This window comes from Xyrauchen texanus, chromosome 19 (assembly GCF_025860055.1).
Source record: "Xyrauchen texanus isolate HMW12.3.18 chromosome 19, RBS_HiC_50CHRs, whole genome shotgun sequence".
Taxonomy (NCBI): domain Eukaryota; kingdom Metazoa; phylum Chordata; class Actinopteri; order Cypriniformes; family Catostomidae; genus Xyrauchen; species Xyrauchen texanus.
In genome coordinates this window covers 11250537-11269084 of record NC_068294.1, presented here as the reverse complement: position 1 = coordinate 11269084, position 18548 = coordinate 11250537, and the positions used below count along the sequence as shown (strand labels likewise).

Genomic DNA, 18548 nt, shown 5'->3' with positions numbered 1-18548 from the left:
GTCAGAAGGCTGGAGAACCTCAGAGGTCAAAACTGGAGGCTTTCTGGAGATTTTAAAATCTCTTTTGTCTGCATTTGTTTGATTTACTTTCATAATCTAGATTATTAAAATTTTTGACGATAGTTTAAATTGTGCCAGCCCATCCAAAACTGGCGGCTGTAATACAAGTGTGTTGCTAGGGTATAGCCAAGCACATAGCTATGCGGTTGCTAGGGTGTTCTGGGTGGTTGCTGGGGTATTGCTAACTGGTTGCTGGAGTGTTCTGGGCTGTTGCAAGTGTGTTGCCAGGCACATTGCTATGTGTTTTCTAGGGTGTTCTTGGTGACTGATAGAGTTTTGCTATGCAGTTACTTGGGTGGTTGCTAAGGTATTGCTAGAGTGTTGCTATCTAGGCACTGGAATGTTCTGTGTTGTTGCTACAGTGTTGCCATTGCACTGCTTTTGCTTATAAGCACATAGATTATGCGGTTGCTTGGGTGTTCTGGCTGGTTGCTCGGGCATTCCTGGAGTGTTGCTAACTGCTTGCTGGAGTGTTCTGGGTTGTTGCTAGGTGTTGCCAAGAAAATTACTTTGTGGTTTACCATTGTATTTACAGTCATATGATTGGTTGGTTGCTAATGCATTGCTGTGATGATCTGGATTGTAACTAGAGTGTTGCTAGATTGTTGCTAACTGGTTGCTAGTGTGTTCTGGGTTGTTGCTAGGGTGTCACCAAGCACATTGCTATGTGGTTAACTAGGGTATTTACAGCCATATGTTTGGTTGGTTGATAAGGCATTGCTGTGATGTTCTGGATTGTTACTAGGGTGTTGCTAGATTTTTTTAGCTGGTTGCTGGAGTGTTGCCAGGCACATGGCTATGCAGTTGCTGGGTTATTCTGTGTGGTTGCTTGAATTGCAAGGCAGTTACTTGGGTTGTTGCTAGGGCATTGCTAGAGTGTTGCAAACTGATTTCTGGAGTGTTCTGTGTTGTTGCTAAGGTGTTGCCAAGCACATTGCATTGTGGTTTATAAGGGTACTTACAGGCATATGCTTGGTTCTTGCTAAAGTATTGATGTAATGTTCTGCATTGTTACTAGGGTGTTGCTAGCTGGTTGCTAGTGTGTTCTGGGTTGTTGCTTGGGCATTGCTAAGCACATTGCTATGTGGTTGAAATATTTTTCTCAATGGTTGCTAGGGTACTGCTAAGAATTTGGTTGGGTGGTTGCAAAATCATTGCTGTGGTGTTCTGCGTGGTTTCTAGGGCATTGCCAGGTGGTTGCAATGGTGTTCTGGGTGATTGCTAGGCACTTGTTTGGGTGTTTTCTAAAGCGTTTAGGTAGTGTTTTGGCTGGTTACTAGGATGTTGTTAGAGTCTTGCACATTGGTTGCTGGGGGTTGTTGGCTAAGCATGTTGCTATGCTATTGCTATGGTGTTATGGGTGGTTTTATTTGTATGACATTTCTATGTAGTAGCTTGGTTGTTCTGAGTGTTTTTTTACAGGTCTGATTCAAAAGAGCCCACCCAAAGTCCCTGTGATATTCTGATCCCTAGATATGGCTAGTAATCCCACCTTCACTGTGAATTGGATATTTCTCCGCTTTTATCATCCACCAGATGAAAATAGTAAGTCTTATTGCTTAGAGAAGTAACAGCTATAAATATTTTGGTAACCCTTTATAATAATGGTCTCTCATTAAAAGGTAACTATGCAGGAATTAATGAGGATTAATGAGTTGTTCTACATTAACACTTTAGTTACTACAATTATCTAATATGGAAACATGATTAACCTATCTGTAAGTAATAGCGAACTGATGAATCAGTAATTACTAAATTAGATTTTCCTAACTATGGCTAATTTAAAATAACTACTAATAAATTACTAATCAAAACATTAACATGTGTCTAAAACGTGAATGATTATGTTTTTATTGTGAACATAATCATGAAATGCGCCTTCAGAGAAACATGGACTATGACACTGTAGCCTTGATTTAGCGACTTGATTACATTCATAAATTCATTCCCACAAAGAACCCATGCATGATCTTGTTCACAATTAAAAACAAAATCATTCACATTTTAGACATGTTAATATTTTGATTAGTAATCAATTAGTTTTGATTAGTAATTAATTAGTTATTTTTAATTAGCCATAGTTAGTAAATTGTTCTCAATGAAGCAGATCAAATTCCGTCATTATTGATTACTTAACAGTGAACTGCCTCAGTCATCAGTTCACTATTACTTACTGACAGCTTTATCATGTTTCTATATTAGAAAATGGCAGTAAATAAAGTGTTAATTTAGTACTACTCAATTGTCTTGCATTAATTCCAGCATAGTTACCTATTAATGACGGACCATTATTATAAAGGTTACAGATATTTCTTTTAAATATGTAGTCATGGATTTGAACAAACTCCTTACCCTAAGTACTGCATAAGCAATGGTTATAGTGATGCGTGTCTTACCAAGCACCATTAATACATTCCTTAAAGTAAAAATATTGCAGAGCTATTCAAATAAAAAGCTATTAAACATGAATGCAGAGTATCTATTTTGTCCCCATTGGATTGCCAGTAATAAGGTGCATGGAATAACCATCATGCCATATAAAATAAAAATCAGCAGGCCATAAATTAACAACCACTGAGACAAGTTTGTTACGTAACGTATTAAATCATTGAACTAAATAAATGGCTTTGATTTTAATGACGGTATAGCTCCACTAATGACATTTTTCAGTCTCTAACAACTTAATCTCATTTGTTTCGCAGCACATAAAGATATGATAGAATAAAGCGACTGACATACTGACATACATCAAATTTCCGCCTGGCCTCTTCCACGACTTCTCAGCCGTGAGAAAACCTATCTTGCACTTTCCGAGGTGACGAGCAAGTTGGAAAAGTCAGAAAATAGTTTGGAATGAAGAAGGCAGACATTTCACAGATGTAGATCATGAAGACATATGTCTGTGAGCTGTTTCTCAAGCTGGTGATGGGGTTATTTTTCTCCTTTCACCCAACACCTCCTCTGTCTTCCCTCTCTCCTATTAATAACTTAAAATGTGAGCAATGTGAAAGCCGATTTCCAACAATCATTTCAGAAGTGATGAATTTGACGAATCAAAGCAGAATAGTTAGTAATGTAGAGTCTGTGCATCTTGTTAAAGGGATAGTTCACCCAAAAATGAAAATTCAGTCATTGTTTACTCACCCGCATTGTTAAAACACTATATTACTTTCTCACTTTTTCTTAACACAAAGGGAGAAATTATTAAAAGAAAAACAACATTGTGCTCAGTGGTGTCATATAATGGCAGTTTATGGTGACCACCTTTTCAAGCTTCAAAAGAATGCAAATGTATTATTCAGAAATCTGATAAATTCTTGTATGTGACTCATGTTCTGAAGGAATATGATAAGGTTTGGTGAGAAACAGCCCAAAATCTAATTTATTATTAAGTTAAACTCTTGACCGACCGTTGTTGTCCTGTGCACTGTTGAGAGTGCACGAGAGCAGCAGAAACACTGCAACCACTCGTGAGATGGGCTGTTTAAGCTAAAACTCGATTTGTTTATCTAAAAACAGGTCTGCCACAGCGATAATAACAACAGAACACAACACAGCTGCACACAAACTAGAGAACAGAACTTACTAAACACGTCTGAAGAGTTTGTAGTCGAAGAATAGATGCATTTGTGTGCCAAGCCTTGTTTGTTTGAATCGGAGAACTCAATCAAACAGAAACATAGAGGAGGCTCCATGCATTAACACATACACACCCAGATGCTACAGTCAGACCGAGAGTACAGTAGGCTGCAGTGTTTTGAGGCTTCACTTAACGAAAGTGAACTGGAACAGTGTGTATTTGTGACCGATCTAGGGGGTTAAAGTTAGTTTTCAGTTCAATATTTGTTGGATATTTGGTTTCTTTGATGCGACCATCTTAGAAATATATCACTAGCACAATTAAGTTCAAAATGAAAATTCTGTCATCATGTTTTTCCAAACCCATATGACTTAACACAAAATACATTTTTAAGAATGTTGATGCTGCTCTTTTTTCGATACAATGAAAGTGAATGGGGACTGAGGCTCTATGACTCCGGTAGTATGAATGCATGCACATATGTGAAAACGATCCTCAGATGTTGGATGAAAGGTCAAATATGGGAACTCTCTCTCTCTTTCATGCTAACTCTCTTCTGTTTCTATCATAGTCAGCAGATAGAAAACACCAGATGTGGCTCCTCAGACATTTGGCTGCAGGGTTGAAAGGTCAGGAGGGAGAACAGAATATCACACAGGTCTTGATTAAATGTGAACAACATTTGGAAAGAGGAACCAAAGGTCATTGCTCATCCATCTCTGAAATATAAGGATATTTTACAATCCACTGCTGGGTGAAATGCCAGATAAACTAGCAAACCTGAAACATACATCTGCTGGTGCTTCAAACTTCATTCAAGGGACAAATGAATATATTCTAGTGCACTGTGAATCACGTTTTATTTAAAGATCAAGAACTGTACTTTCGTGAGATCACATTAATAATGATGAACTAGTGGGAGCTGTGACAAAGCAGTTAATAGACTTGTTCTAACACATTGAGCTGCGGTGCTCATGCAAGCAATCCTGTATCCTCGCTCTCTCCACATTATTTCCTGTCCTCAACTGTCTTTTTAAATAAGAGAATTGGCATAAGGCCAAAAATAACTGTAAAAATCATAATGTATGGTGAAAACCTCAGATCAGGCTTATATTTGGAGGTTATCCACAGGTCAACCTGGATAAGAGTATTTTCACATATAGTACAAGTATTTTCACATTTTAAAAAGACAGATCAAAGTACATGTCTCTCAGAGGTCCTGTAGCACACAACAAGCTATAGTAGGGCTAACCATGACCTGCCAGCTACAGAAACAACAGCAGAGGCAGCTCTGAAACGGACCGCTGTCCATTAAACATTTATCTAATTGGTCCCATAAGATTTGCTAACATATTGAAAGCATCTCTGCTGTAATGTCACAGACTCCCAACTGTCATAATTATAATCAAGGACTATGACATTGTTTTTAATATGCTTAAATTGGGAGATGAAAGATTACAGTTGACTGATAGAAATATCCGGCACAGGGGAAAAACAACAAGTTAATACAATAGAAAGAGAGTGACTTAGAGAGAGACAAAGTATCTGTATTGCATAGCAAGTTTTCAGCCTTGAGGCATTGAGAAAACTAAATCAGCCACAAAAATATAAAGTGTGTCTCTTACATTGGCGGCACATTACTGTATTTTGACTTATGTAGTAGCACGGTGAGATGTGTGAAACCGGCGGCTATGAATATGCAATTAATATTCACCAAAGACGATGGAGAAGAAAGAATATTACAAAATAGTACTGTATCTTCAGCCATGACTATGCTAATTTGAAAATCTTCTTCTGTTACCAGTAACGATTACCATAATAATTCCATTACAATAAATCAGGTTCAATTTTTTGGAAGAAAGTCAATCTGGGAGTTATATATGGTTCCAGTCACCTGTTAGACCAGATGTGTACTGTATGCAATTATGCAAATGCAGACATAAATGCTTGGCCAACACATTGCAAGTATGATCCCACTGTACATACTTACAGTAGCATGTGTTATAGCATTACTGTGGTCAAGGGGGTCTATAATATCTGGAAAGAGCTATTCATTAGCAATCTCATTCATCTCAATGGCAGTTGCTATGTTTGCTTTATGACAGTAACTAACCTCAGTTCTCTAGGAGGCGACAGTTAACTTCAAATATCTGTTAAATATCTTCAAAAGTAGACTATCAATGCTAATGTACGTTTTCGATGCAATATGACTTGCTGTCTGACACATATCGGAGCGCAATGAGGCTACTGTGGCTTACCACATTGCCGATTTTGAATGGGGCTGAACAGTTATAATTGTAAACTGATATTGTAATTGTGATTCATTTTTGATGAATAGAATGAAAATAATAATATTAAAATATTATTTTAGGCGGTTCAACTGCATGCCTTACTCTTAATGTCAGCTACACAAACAAAACAAGCTGAGAACTGTTTCTGGATAACTTTATTGCTGTTTTATACATCAGTCAATCAAGACTAGTGACGTAAATGGTCAACTTTACATTGGCCCTCTTAAAAGCTTAAAAAACAAAGCTGTTATTGAAATTTTTAAGATATTATACATGGAAGTGGGCAATTGACTTATAAATAAAAATTAAAATATATTAAATAGATAAAAATAAACAAACATAAACAACAGATATATATATAATTTATACCATTGTCTGTTCTAATACTCTATTCTGATTAGCTGGAATGCATGTAGTTAAAACCGTTGAATGCACAGTTAGTTCCGGTCAGTTTTAATCACTGTTCGATATTAATGCGCTGTTTGTAACCATAGCAACGTAACATTACAGAGCAAGTGAGGTGAACTATAGCAACTGAAAATATTTCCTATCTCTTTCATCAGCATAGTTAAATGAATGGAATTCATCTAATTTTGCATGGAGGGTGAGAGATGAAAGCGCTTCTTTTCAAAGACAAATTGCGATTTCATTAATTCAGTCAATCGTGTAGCCTTGATGGATTGCATACTGATGCCTCAGAGGTCAAAATCTGCAGGTTCCAGAGTGTTTTGAATGGGTTTCCCCTTATAATACAGTAAGTGATACTTTTATTGTCACTGCCATGTTTGTAACGTCGGTTTTTCCACATGAATGTGAAAATGACAATAAATAAAAAATAAATAATACATTTCTTCTGGAGTGTCAACACTTCTACATTCTGTGGATATTATTATTTCTGGATTGTGCATTTAAATTTACAGTTTTGACCAATTGTGTGGTCCCACTACTTTTTCTCTGTGTTTGAATAGAACAGGCAGAGCTGCAGATCTAACAGCCCTTAGATACAATTAACCATTATTTTTATTCTTCCACTCAAATTTTACAATGCAAATAATAATAAAAAAAAATTCTGCAATTCTGGCAAGTGACCATGGTATAAGCGGGATAATCCATGGCTAGGTGTGTGTTAAATTATTTTAAATGCACTTTGTGGAGGTTTTTTCCCTCCACGTCATGAATTTACATTTGTTAAAGGCACACCTAGCAGTTGATTATCCCTTACATATAACACTTCAGTTGGAAATGGGAAAACAGTCAGCATTCTCACGAACCCCTCAAAGATAATTGGTGGAGAGTTTACATTAATCAAAAGCTGGAGCACTTCTCATCCTCTGCATGGGTAAGAGCTCATTTTAAGCAAACCGGGCAAATTCCTGGCACTCTCTCTCCCCCATAATTTCATCATAGTGGAGCCCGATGGGTAGCCTTTGGGTAGGGGAGGTCATCCTTTCTGGCAGGCTCTCAGAGGCTGGAGTGGGCAGAGCAGGGAATGGTGCTCTCTTACTTTGACTGTGAGAGGAGAGTTGAGCTTAGGGGCCATGGCTAGGGAGTCTCTCCTTTTCATTTACTAATTTAGCATGCAAATTAAATCTTAACAGTCTGATCAGACGTGCTCCTCAAGGGAGGCAGCTTTGGCATTAGCCATTGATTATTCCTGATCCATTCAGAGAGCAGGAAAAAAACATTGTAAGCCAGGAGGAGGTAAAAAAGTGTGACTATCACCAAAAATTATTTATATATATATATATTCTCCATCCATCCATCCATCCATCAGCCAACCGCTTATCCTGTGTACAGGGTCGCGGGGCTGGAGCCTATCCCAGCTAACATTGGGCTAAAGGCGGGGACACCCTGGACAGGTCAGCCAGTCCATCACAGGGCCACACATAGACAGACATACACTCACACTCACCTCCACATCCACATCCACACCTAGGGCAATTTTTTTGGAGACACCAATTAACCTAGCCTGCATGTCTTTTGGATGGTGGGAGGAAGCCGGAGTACCCGGAGAGAACCCACGCAGACACGGGGAGAACATGCAAACTCCACACAGAAAGGCCAGGGCAACCAGGGTTTGAACCCACGACCTTCTTGCTGTGAGGCGACAGTGCTAACCGCTGCACCACCGTGGCTTAAATATATATATTTAAGTAATATCACATGAGCAAGAGTATTATATGGCCCTACATCAGCACTGCTCTGATTGCCGCAGGCCGAGTGCCGAGTAATTACTCTTGCGCCCCCGCTTGGACTATTAACTATTTTTCCACTGAGAAACTTGACCTTCAGAATGCTGACAGCATATCTGCATTTGTGCATGGAACTACTTTATTACAAAGAATCTGACGTTTCTGGTTCAAAACAAATGATGCATCCAAACCTCTGTTAGTAATTAAAAAATTTCACTTCAGAAATAGTATCATGGCTTGTGCTGTTGCTAACAAGTGTCTATGCGTGTCTATGTGTCTTTGTGTGTGTATGTGTGTGTTAGAGAGAGAGAGAGAGAGAGAGAGAGAAACGGAGAGAGTGCGATAACCTGTTGCCACACCCAAGCAGATATGCTGTCAGCATTCTGAAGGTCAACTTTCTCAGTGGAAAAATAGCGTCCAAGTGGGGGTATTTCTCCCTATTTTGTGGTGGCCGCGCAAGAGTCGATCACTATAGAAACGCCGATGTCCTCCGCCATTTATAACAGTGTGTATCCAATGTGGAAACTCGGTAAGCGCCTCGAGTTCTGTAATCAAACAGTCCTTTGTGTCTCTCAGCTGCAATGAGCCTTAATCCTGAAATTTTAAATTTAAAGCCGTTTAAAACAATGTCCTAGCTTAAGTAATGTAGTGGTAATACGAGCAATCACAGAGCGCTGTTCTATGTTAACAATGACTAACAGATTCACTTCACGTCACCAACTGGCTCATATTACACACAAAAATGATCTTTTGCCACCACCTGCTGGCTAACATATATCACATTTCCCCCCATTCTTCTGGTTGATGTGAACAATAACTGAAACTCCTGAACCATTCCTGCATGATTTTATGCACTGCAGCCACACGATTGGCTGATTAGATAATTGCATAAATAAGTAGGTGTACAGGCTTTGCTAAGTGAGTGTATTCGGCTAGTCACCATCATGTTATATTTTGGATGCTGGTCCCTACCAGAATTCTTTAAGGAATAGCTTACCCATAAATGAAAAATATGTTATATTTTTTTAACTTAAATTTCGAGATGTTTCTTACACAGAGCTATCAAATGACTTTATAATACATGGAATATAGCGCACAAGTCGAATGGAGCACTTTTATGATACCTTTATGCTGCATTTGCATCCTTTTCGGAGCTTGAAATGTCCATTTCCCATTCATTTTAAGTGCATGGAAAAGAGCGACCTGTACATTTCTTAAAATTTCACCTTTTGTGTTCCATGTAAAAAAAAAAAAAAAAAGTCTCACAGGTTTGAAATTATATAATGATGACAGATTCATTTTGGGTTACCTAACCCTTTAAGCAATCTATCCAGCAAGACTTCCTTGGTCAACCAGCTTACGTTGAGTTGGTGAACACCATGAAAGTGCTGGTTCACCAGTTTGACAAGCGCAAAACCATCACTAACTAGCACAAACCAGCCTGGACCAGTAAAGAAATTCATGCTTGTCTAAACTTACGGTTCCCACACATTTGACTAATTCATTTTTTCAGTCATCTAAAAACCTTTTCAGCCATATGGATTTAAAAAAATTATATAATGTATTTTGCGATTTCTAGCCTCCAATTTTTTTTTGAATTGAGCATAACTAGACAAATGTATAATTCTGTGACTTTTCCATGAATTTTCAAAATTATTGTTCATTTCCACTTTTCTGGGCCTGGAAATAAAAAAAAATAAATCCCCTGATATATACAGGTTTTCCATGACTGTGAAGTGAAACCAAACTGGGCCTTTATTTTGAAGCTCACAATCTCAGACCACCTCACCTTTAGCAAGTCCTGTGTATCGTCCATGCAGTAGACGCGGATGTTGTACTCCAGCGTGGAGCAGTAGGCAGGAGCAAACAGCAGTAGTTTTAACCGTTTAGCGGCAGCCATACTGAGGGACTCCCCCACCAGAGCGAAGCGGCCCAGCTGCTCAGTGAACAACCGGCAAGTCTCCTCCTCCAGCTGGCAGTAGTACGGCTCTGACAACACATCCTCTCCCAGCTGAAGAACGTCCTGATGAGCCAATGAGAAAAGGACACACAGGTCAGTGGAGAGGGCAGAAAGTGGGCATGAGGAGAGCATTTATTAAAGAGATGGTCCACTCTTGCCCTGAGGATGTTCAGTGTCACTTTTTAGATACAATGAAGTGATTTGGCAGAGCAGAAATGGAATGACCTGCATAATGAACTGTGTTCTGTGCTCTAATGAGACACTAATAGCAGGGGTTCATCCTGAATGTTCACACATGACAGTGCCCACTAACAGAGATCTGAGAGCTTCTTCCTTCAGCTAACGATCAGGAAGCCTTCTGGATGTCATCTACTTATTGCTTACTTAAAAAGGAGCAGTTCGGATCTTAAATATTCTGAATACAGTGGTCCCAAAATGGTTTTGGACACTCAAGCCACACATGAATGTTATTGCTTTAGATAACAAAATAACAAACCAGGTGACATCTGCAAACAATTAATGCTAGAGCTTTTCTCAGAACTAACTCACTTTTCTTTACCAGTTTCTAATGACTTTTAACCAATTAGTGTCAAGGAAATTTTTGTGGATGTAACCACAGTGTAACCACAAGTGTAGTTCAGCAAAAGGAATATGGACATATTTCCAGTCTGGCAACCGAAAAATACTAAATCGAAAAATCTCTAAATACTTTTTGTCTTAATTTTGAAAAGTATATCAATTTTATTTAAGCAATATCACACAAACAAGAGTACTAACCCTTACCGGGAGTGGAAGTTATGCCCCCTTTTGGAGTTGCCTCAAAACCCCCTTTGAAGTAACCCACCTCCTTTTGGAGAAACCCCACCCTCTTTTGGAGATTACACCCCCATTTGGAGATCTCTGGCCTGCAGCTATACCTAATTGAACCTAACCCGTACCCGAGACCATGTGGTATCTCAGGTCCCATCCGGCTGGGTCATTTGCATACCTCTGGCATTAAGCACAACTCCAATAAATGCACTGCTCTTGTTCTCTGAGATGTTTTGTTCATAACTGAATCTGTGATTTTGAATGTTCTTTAAACTGAACGAATTGTTCATGTTCACTTCCACTGTTTTGGTCGAACGACTTTAACAAATCAGTTGAGTCAAAGATTAAATTACTCAATTATTACACAAAATGCACAAATTTGTCACCATTTACTGTCGTAAATATGTAACCTGCAGAAATCGTCACTGATCAAATCAGTGAAAGAAATCAAAATGAACAATGAATCAAAATCCCCTTTACTAATTGGAAAGCTGCGATCACAGATAAGAGGAGAAATACAAATAGTGAAATAGCGTCCCAGTGCTGTTATACCCGAGATTCTCTTACTAAATAAGAAGATAACAACCTCTGCGGATGACCCCTCCAGTCAATTTCAGAGCACTTGAGATTCTTCTAAGCCAATCACGTAGTGTCCCTGACATTATTTAACCTCTTTTAGAGTTTTACGACAAGAGCCGTAAAATAATTCTCTCTGATGCCCACGGCTTCTCATAAAAAATAGCACATTTAGTAAACTCCACACATACGTCGCTCCAATATAAGGTAAAACATGTTGATTAATGATTAGCAGATAGGCTGTCAATTCATTAAGAAAATTTCCAAACAAAAACTGAAGTGTACAAAAATTAAGTGTAGTGAAGCATCTTCTCGACTAACACCCATTCAAAAAGAATGACATGTTATCTCCTTGTCAGGATCATATTTGTAACTTCCACAGCAAGCAACCAATCCTACACCATGCTGCTCCATTGTTTTGTGTTAATCAATTAGCCACTTTGACAGTTTGAGGTGCTTCTAAACTAATAATAACCAAGAGGATAATCTAATTAACGGTTTGCCATATTCAATACAGAACTCGTTAGGACAGCGCAAGATAATTGCTTTAATTGGATATACAAATCCTGACATACATCAGAGATGCCTTCAAGTGTGGCTTTTAAAATGCAGAAAAAAATATTAAAATAGAGAGCAAAGACATTTTGTGATTCTAGCAAAGGCCAATGCTATTGCGAAAGAAACATGCCGTTTTCTCAGTCTTTGGTCAGATACAATCACATAATGGCTCCCCAGAGTGGTTTTAATTAGAGATAAAGGCAAGTGGGATCTGTGGTGACAGGACCTGCTCCACGAAGCTCATCAGAAACATTTTGCGCACACTCTCTCCGTTTCGATCTCACACCATTATCTAATCAAATACAGAATGGCAACCCAACTGTCATGCACCTTGGGATCTGGGCCAGGAAATTAGATCCAGCAATCAATAAAATAAGCCACTATCTTCATCAGTGAAATTAGTATTGGCACTAGGCATTTTCCATTTGACCACAAAAAGGTCAATTTTTTTCCCATTATATCTATATTTTTTAAATTACTCAAATAAAATCATCCCATGGTTCGATAACGACACAGACTATATTTCATTGTCTCCAGCTTGCATTTTGCTGATCTTCGTCCTCGGGAGAAATTAATTGCGTATGTGTCTGCCAAGGCTCCTTCCAGGACAAACATTGCCGTGTTTTTCCTCTTTTGTCTGTGGTACCTGGCCAAGAATGGCGACTTGCTGCCGTTGGGCTATATTTGGGGCAGGGGATGATTAAAAGTGCTCCTCTACCCTCTGCATAAGACAGGTCTATTCATTCTACTGCTGCCCCATTGCTGCCACACCAATGAGCTTGAATAATTTATGCACAGTATCGAACATGAAAGAAGACCTTCGCTCTCTTCCTCTGTCCTTCCTCGCTTAGTTCCTCCTCTTCCTGGTCTCTGTGCCTAACACAGTTTAGTGCAGATTCAGCTGTCAGAGGTAATGAGGAACTGACCCTAGAGCAGGTAAATGTGGGTGCAAATGGCCATTAGATGGAATGAGGAAAGATCTGGTACAATTCAATGGAGATTAAATGAGCAGGTATTATGAGAGATGGGTGAAATGAGCGGTACACTGATGGAGACACTTCAGAGGTTTATTGTCTGAGAGACTATTTAAAATTATTATGATGATACAGTCCATTTCCCTCCATAAGAAATTACATTTAATAGCATGATGACGAGAGAAAGACAGAGAGAGTGTGCAAAAATGTGAATATACAGCATGAATCCTACCACCTACAATGTACAGCAATGCAAACAAACACTCACCTCCCATGTTCCCTCATAGGATTGCTTCTTCAGACGGATGGCCCAATTCTCCAGACAGGCATCAAAGCAGTGGTTAATACTGAGTATGACCGGCCGGGTGAGCATCACACCGGGCGGCCCGCAGCTCACCACGGGGCTCAGCAACGTCTGACACCCAGCCAAGGGCAACCTAGAGGGGGAAGAGGGGCAGCCATGGTAAAACATTCAGCCAAAAGATTTGGAATGGATGACCAGTGTCAAGCACCCTTTTACAAAACGAGGTTCCTCTATTAATCAGGCCTCTAGTGCTCTGATCTGACTTTCTACTCTTTGCATTCAGGCCCAGTAAGGAGCAGGTGGTGAACATGGCATGAATGAATGAGCAGAAAATAGCCAGATCATCACCTGGTGCTACACCCCATGCATCAGTGATAAACTGTATAACAGACAAGAATCTCAAGTCTTACACTCAAGCTTTTGATATCTCAAGCATTACGCTATAAACAAATCATGTTTTTAATCAGTATTTTTGTCTTGTTGTTCAATAAAAATGTCTAAACCTGTAAAAAAAAATTTAAACACTCGAGAAGCAAAATTTAATAAAATCTTACTCCTTACCCCCCCAGAGAATACACCTTGAATTAAGTTTCAAATAGTTTCTTCTTGTTTTCAGCTTAAATCTAATAACATTTTGTAAGTTTATGCTTAAAACATGAAACAATTTGACAATGGGACAAGAACAATAAATGTAATTTTGAATTATGCTTGCTAGTTATCCTTTTTGACAATGTAATAAAAAATCTATAAAACATCCAGAGTGTTTGCACTCTCTCTCACACACACACACACACACACACACACACACACACACACACACACACACACACACACACACACACACACACACACACACACGTTGGGTTTCCATGTTTTATGGGGACATTCCATAGACATAATGGTTTTTATACTGTACAAACTTTATATTCCACATCCCTACCCCTAAACCTAACCCTCACAGAAAACTTTCTGCATTTTTTACATTTTCAAAAAACATAATTTAGTATGATTTATAAGCTGTTTTCCTCATGGGGACTGACAAAATGTCCCCACAACATCAAACATTTCGGGTTTTATTTTCCTTATGGGGACATTTGGTCTCCACAATGTGATAAATATTGAAATTTGATATTAATTTTATATCTAAATTTCTATAATTCATTATTTCACACCGTCATAAGTCAAAGGTCAAAAGTGCAGGGGCGTGTGCTTGCGATTGATTCAGCGAGAGTGAGGGCGGGGCCTTGATTTCGCGGCTTTACTTCCTGCTCACTACTGCGCAGGTCTGGTCCCGAAATCGCAACTGTGCAGACTCAAGTCCCAAGATGTCAGCACCATATCGGGACACTGGCGGCTTCAGTTCTCACCAATGGAAAAGAGTGAAGGGGCGTCGTCCATCTTTTTTTACAGTCTAAGGTTTCAACTTATAGAAGTATAGGTTTTTACTGAAGTGAAGTTAACATTAATTTATTTATTTGCATAATCCATTTAATGGTGTCATTTAGAAATGTACAGGTTATTAAAATCTAAATAGCATAAAATAAAAAAGAAGTGAATAATTTTATTATAATTACTTTAAGTTTTTAAAGAAACAAAAAGAAACAAAAGAAACTTCAGGGAAGAAGAAATGCTATAATTTATATAAAATAAATAAATAAAGCTACACCTGTTCTGTTTTCAGTAAGAAATTAATGGGAACAGCCAAGGTGTCCACCTTAAAAATAAACTTAATTGTGAAAAATGCTTGCTGGTTATCATTTTTGACAGTGTAAAAAATGCTTAAAAATGCAAAAACTTGATGAGACCTGGAAACTGTTTAAACTTTAAACTGAACAGGAACACAAATGTACATTTATAACCAAGGGAAAAAAAAATGGTTGTATTCAAAAGAGGGCATCCAAAATGTCCATAAAGGGAGGTTTAAATTTAGCTAACTATAGCTAATTAAACTCACACATCATTCATGCACACCATTCACTTCAATTATGTTCAAGACTCTTCATCCAAGTCTTATTTAATTTGATTCAAACTGTGTATCATTCTTTGTGAGGCAGATCCACAGATTGGTTCCAGGGACCTACCTCATATCTTCATTCTTCTGAATGGTGAGATAAATCTCATAAATCTTCCCTCTGGGAATGGCCTCTGGCGGGATGAGCAGGCTGATTCCTAATGTAAATAGGAACAAAAGAAGAATGTAGGCTCATTTGTTCCATCTGAACACTGCTTTTGTCATTTGTCAAAGCGGATCTCTATGTGACAAAACTAAATGTGGTTAAGCACTGCTGCACAAATCCACGGTCAAGGTCAAAGATGTGTACCTTCAAAAACTCCACTTTAGCAAAGCTAAAAAAGGTTCCTCTGCATCGGTAGGTGACAAACAGAGAGAACAATAGGAAACAGACTATTGAACAAAGGAGCGTGGAAGTGTTCCTGGCAGGCAGCAGAGACCCTAACCCTAACCCCACCCCCATCCATAATCCTAACCATATAGAGCCTGTGAGGCAGAGTAGTCTGTAAGGAACAACTCAGGGCACATTTCTCCTATCGCATGTCAAACATGTGCATTTTGTTTTGACCAAAATCATGAACATCATGTCATAATTCCAACTTCCACAATAATAAGTACAAACTTCCCAGATGGTCTTGAAGGCATTAGCCACATAACATCCTCAAAATCCTTACAAACAACAGATTTTAGTTCCACTGTAGCTACAGAAAGCTGCTGCATTTCATAGTATGACCTCGGCTCAGGGAGCCCAGATTATTTCATTTCCATTGCCTTGTGAGCTGTCTCTTTGACCGCGAATGATTCATAATGTGACAGGCTGATGAACCCATTGTCTGTAATTAAAGAGGCTAATTGGTTTGAAAACACTCTGGTGGCGTCCTTGGAGTGGATAGAGTTGCAGGTACTATGAATGTGCATGCTGCATATCGGCTTACAGTGCTACAGCTGACAACTAGAGCACAGGCATGGCTAGCAGAAGATGCAGTGAAGCATTCTTTTTATAAATAAAAAAAAGGAAAATAAAACAAGACGTTCCCCAATTACAGCTATTTTCGTCTGAAAATAGCTGTAATTGGGGAATGTCGTCATTGTCATAACACAATCATTACTGTATAAATAGAAGCACTTCTTTGCCCGCTCCGCCTTGTTACTCAAAAACTGTTTTTAGCAGAGTTTCTCAGTCGCTTGTGTCCCAATTTACATAAAAAATGTTTGGATTCCTGTGTAATTGGATCACCTCACCTCTCGATTTTGGGCCATGTCGGTGCAGTTTAACAAAGCTCCAGAGCTTTTCACAACACTCCTGACTAAACATTAAAAACACATCTTACTGTTTGCAGTCGTACATGGTGCGAATTAACGGGGGTCTAAGACTCCTGAATGTACAGAGAGACCCCCTGAACAGCTATTTTGGGAATTCTTAGAGAGGGTCTTCTTTAAAGAATAGTTCACTCAAAAATTGTAATTCTCTTATCATTTACTCTCCCTCATGCCATCACAGATGTATGACTTTCTTTCTCCTGCTGAACACAAGCAAAGATTTTTAGAAGAATATTTCAGCTCTGTAGGTCCATACAATGCAAGTATATGTTGACCAAAACTTTGAAGCTCCAAAAATAACATAAAGGCAGCATAAAAGTAATACATAAGACTCCAATGGTTAAATCTTCAGAAGCGACATGATAGGTGTGAGTGAGAAACAGATCAATATTTAAATCCTTTCTCAATATAAATCACCACTTTCACTTTCTTTCACATTTTGAAAGTGAAAGTGGAGATTTATGGCAAAAAAAATAAATAAAGGACTTAAATATTGATCTGTTTCTCACCCACACCTATCATGTCGCTTCTGAAGATTTGGATTTAACCACTGGATGGATTATGGATTACTTGCCTTTATGTAATTTTTGGAGCTTCAAAGTTTTGGTCACCATTCATTTGCATTACATGGACCTACAGAGCTGAAATATTCTTCTAAAAACATATGTGTTCAGCAGAAGAAACAAAGTCATACACATCTGGGATGGAATGAGGGTGAGTAAATTATGAGAGAATTTTCATTTTTGGGTGAACTACTGTATCCCTTTACATTTTGTTCAATTTTATTATTTTAGATGTGATAATATTTATGTGGATATTGCATATATAAAACAGGCATAACATATATAAACACACCTACGACAGACAAAGTCTATGCAGCTTATTAGGAGTAGTTTAACAAAAATAAAAATTCTGTTATTATTTATTCACCTTCATGTTGTTCCAAACCCATATTACCTTTTTTTCATATAAGGAACATAAAATAGGATGTAAGGCATAATGTTAGCCTGTTTTAGCATTCAGTGGAAGTGAATGGTGACTATGGCTCTTGTGTTCCATGGGCGAAAGCACATTTATATGTTTGGAAAAAAATGATTCATTTTTTGGGTGAACTTTCTCTTTAAGCCTCATTCTTTCTATTATCTCCATAACACCTGACCTGTCCAACTGCCTGTTGTTTTTTCTGTTGTAGTGTTTACATATCTGTTTAAGCTTGTGCTCTTTGCGAACATTCACATCCATTTATACAGTGTACATTTATATTCAATTCAACAGAATTTCTTTTGACCATTTTTCCCAGACACAGTGCAAAAATACTAAATATATTTATCTGCATAATGTTTTATGCTCCTGCAATGTTTTCCCACATACCTAAAAGTGCTTGAAAAGTTAAAAACGTAGGGAAAACATATTTTGTAGCTTGCAGTACCAGTTGGCCACTAGGGGTGCCTGCCTGAATTAACTCTATATGAACCCCACTATATGATTCATCTTCAGTCATACAGTCTTACCAGTGTTGGGGAGGGTGAGGCGGCCACCCAGAAAATTGAATGTGCCATAGGAGGTGTTGATGCTGTCTCTCGGTAGTGTTTTGAAATATGTTTGAGAGGAAAGGCGATTCATGAAGTCGTTGGGGTCGCTGGACAGTTTGCCGTTGTGTAGTGTGTGGGAGCCGTTAGGAAGGGGTTCCAGGAGGGGGCCATTGCTCATAGAGAACTTTCCAGAAACTTCGTGGCGGGAGCGCAAAGTTCCTTGGTAGCTGGTGGTGGTTGTGGTCAAATCAGGTTGGATGGTGAGTAAATGAGAGTTTTCTGTATAAACAGAGAGAAAGAAACAATAAACAAGTCAAAAAACATTCAAAGGTCAGGCTGGTTAAAAGTGCACAACACAAATTGATATTCAGTGCAAATGC

At 38.6% G+C, this 18548-nt stretch overlaps 1 protein-coding gene across 1 annotated transcript in view; it reads right to left on the bottom strand.

The window, feature by feature from the left end:
* The window catches only part of unc5a (unc-5 netrin receptor A), a 323606-nt gene that overhangs the window by 16079 nt on the left and 288979 nt on the right, over positions 1-18548 (bottom strand). Inside the window, exons 9-12 of the mRNA XM_052149893.1 lie at positions 18148-18447; positions 15387-15474; positions 13270-13438; positions 9913-10146 (exon numbers count right to left, since the gene is read on the bottom strand). Of these exons, the coding sequence (XP_052005853.1) occupies positions 9913-10146; positions 13270-13438; positions 15387-15474; positions 18148-18447 (791 nt within the window). The remainder of the gene's footprint in view (positions 1-9912; positions 10147-13269; positions 13439-15386; positions 15475-18147; positions 18448-18548) is intronic.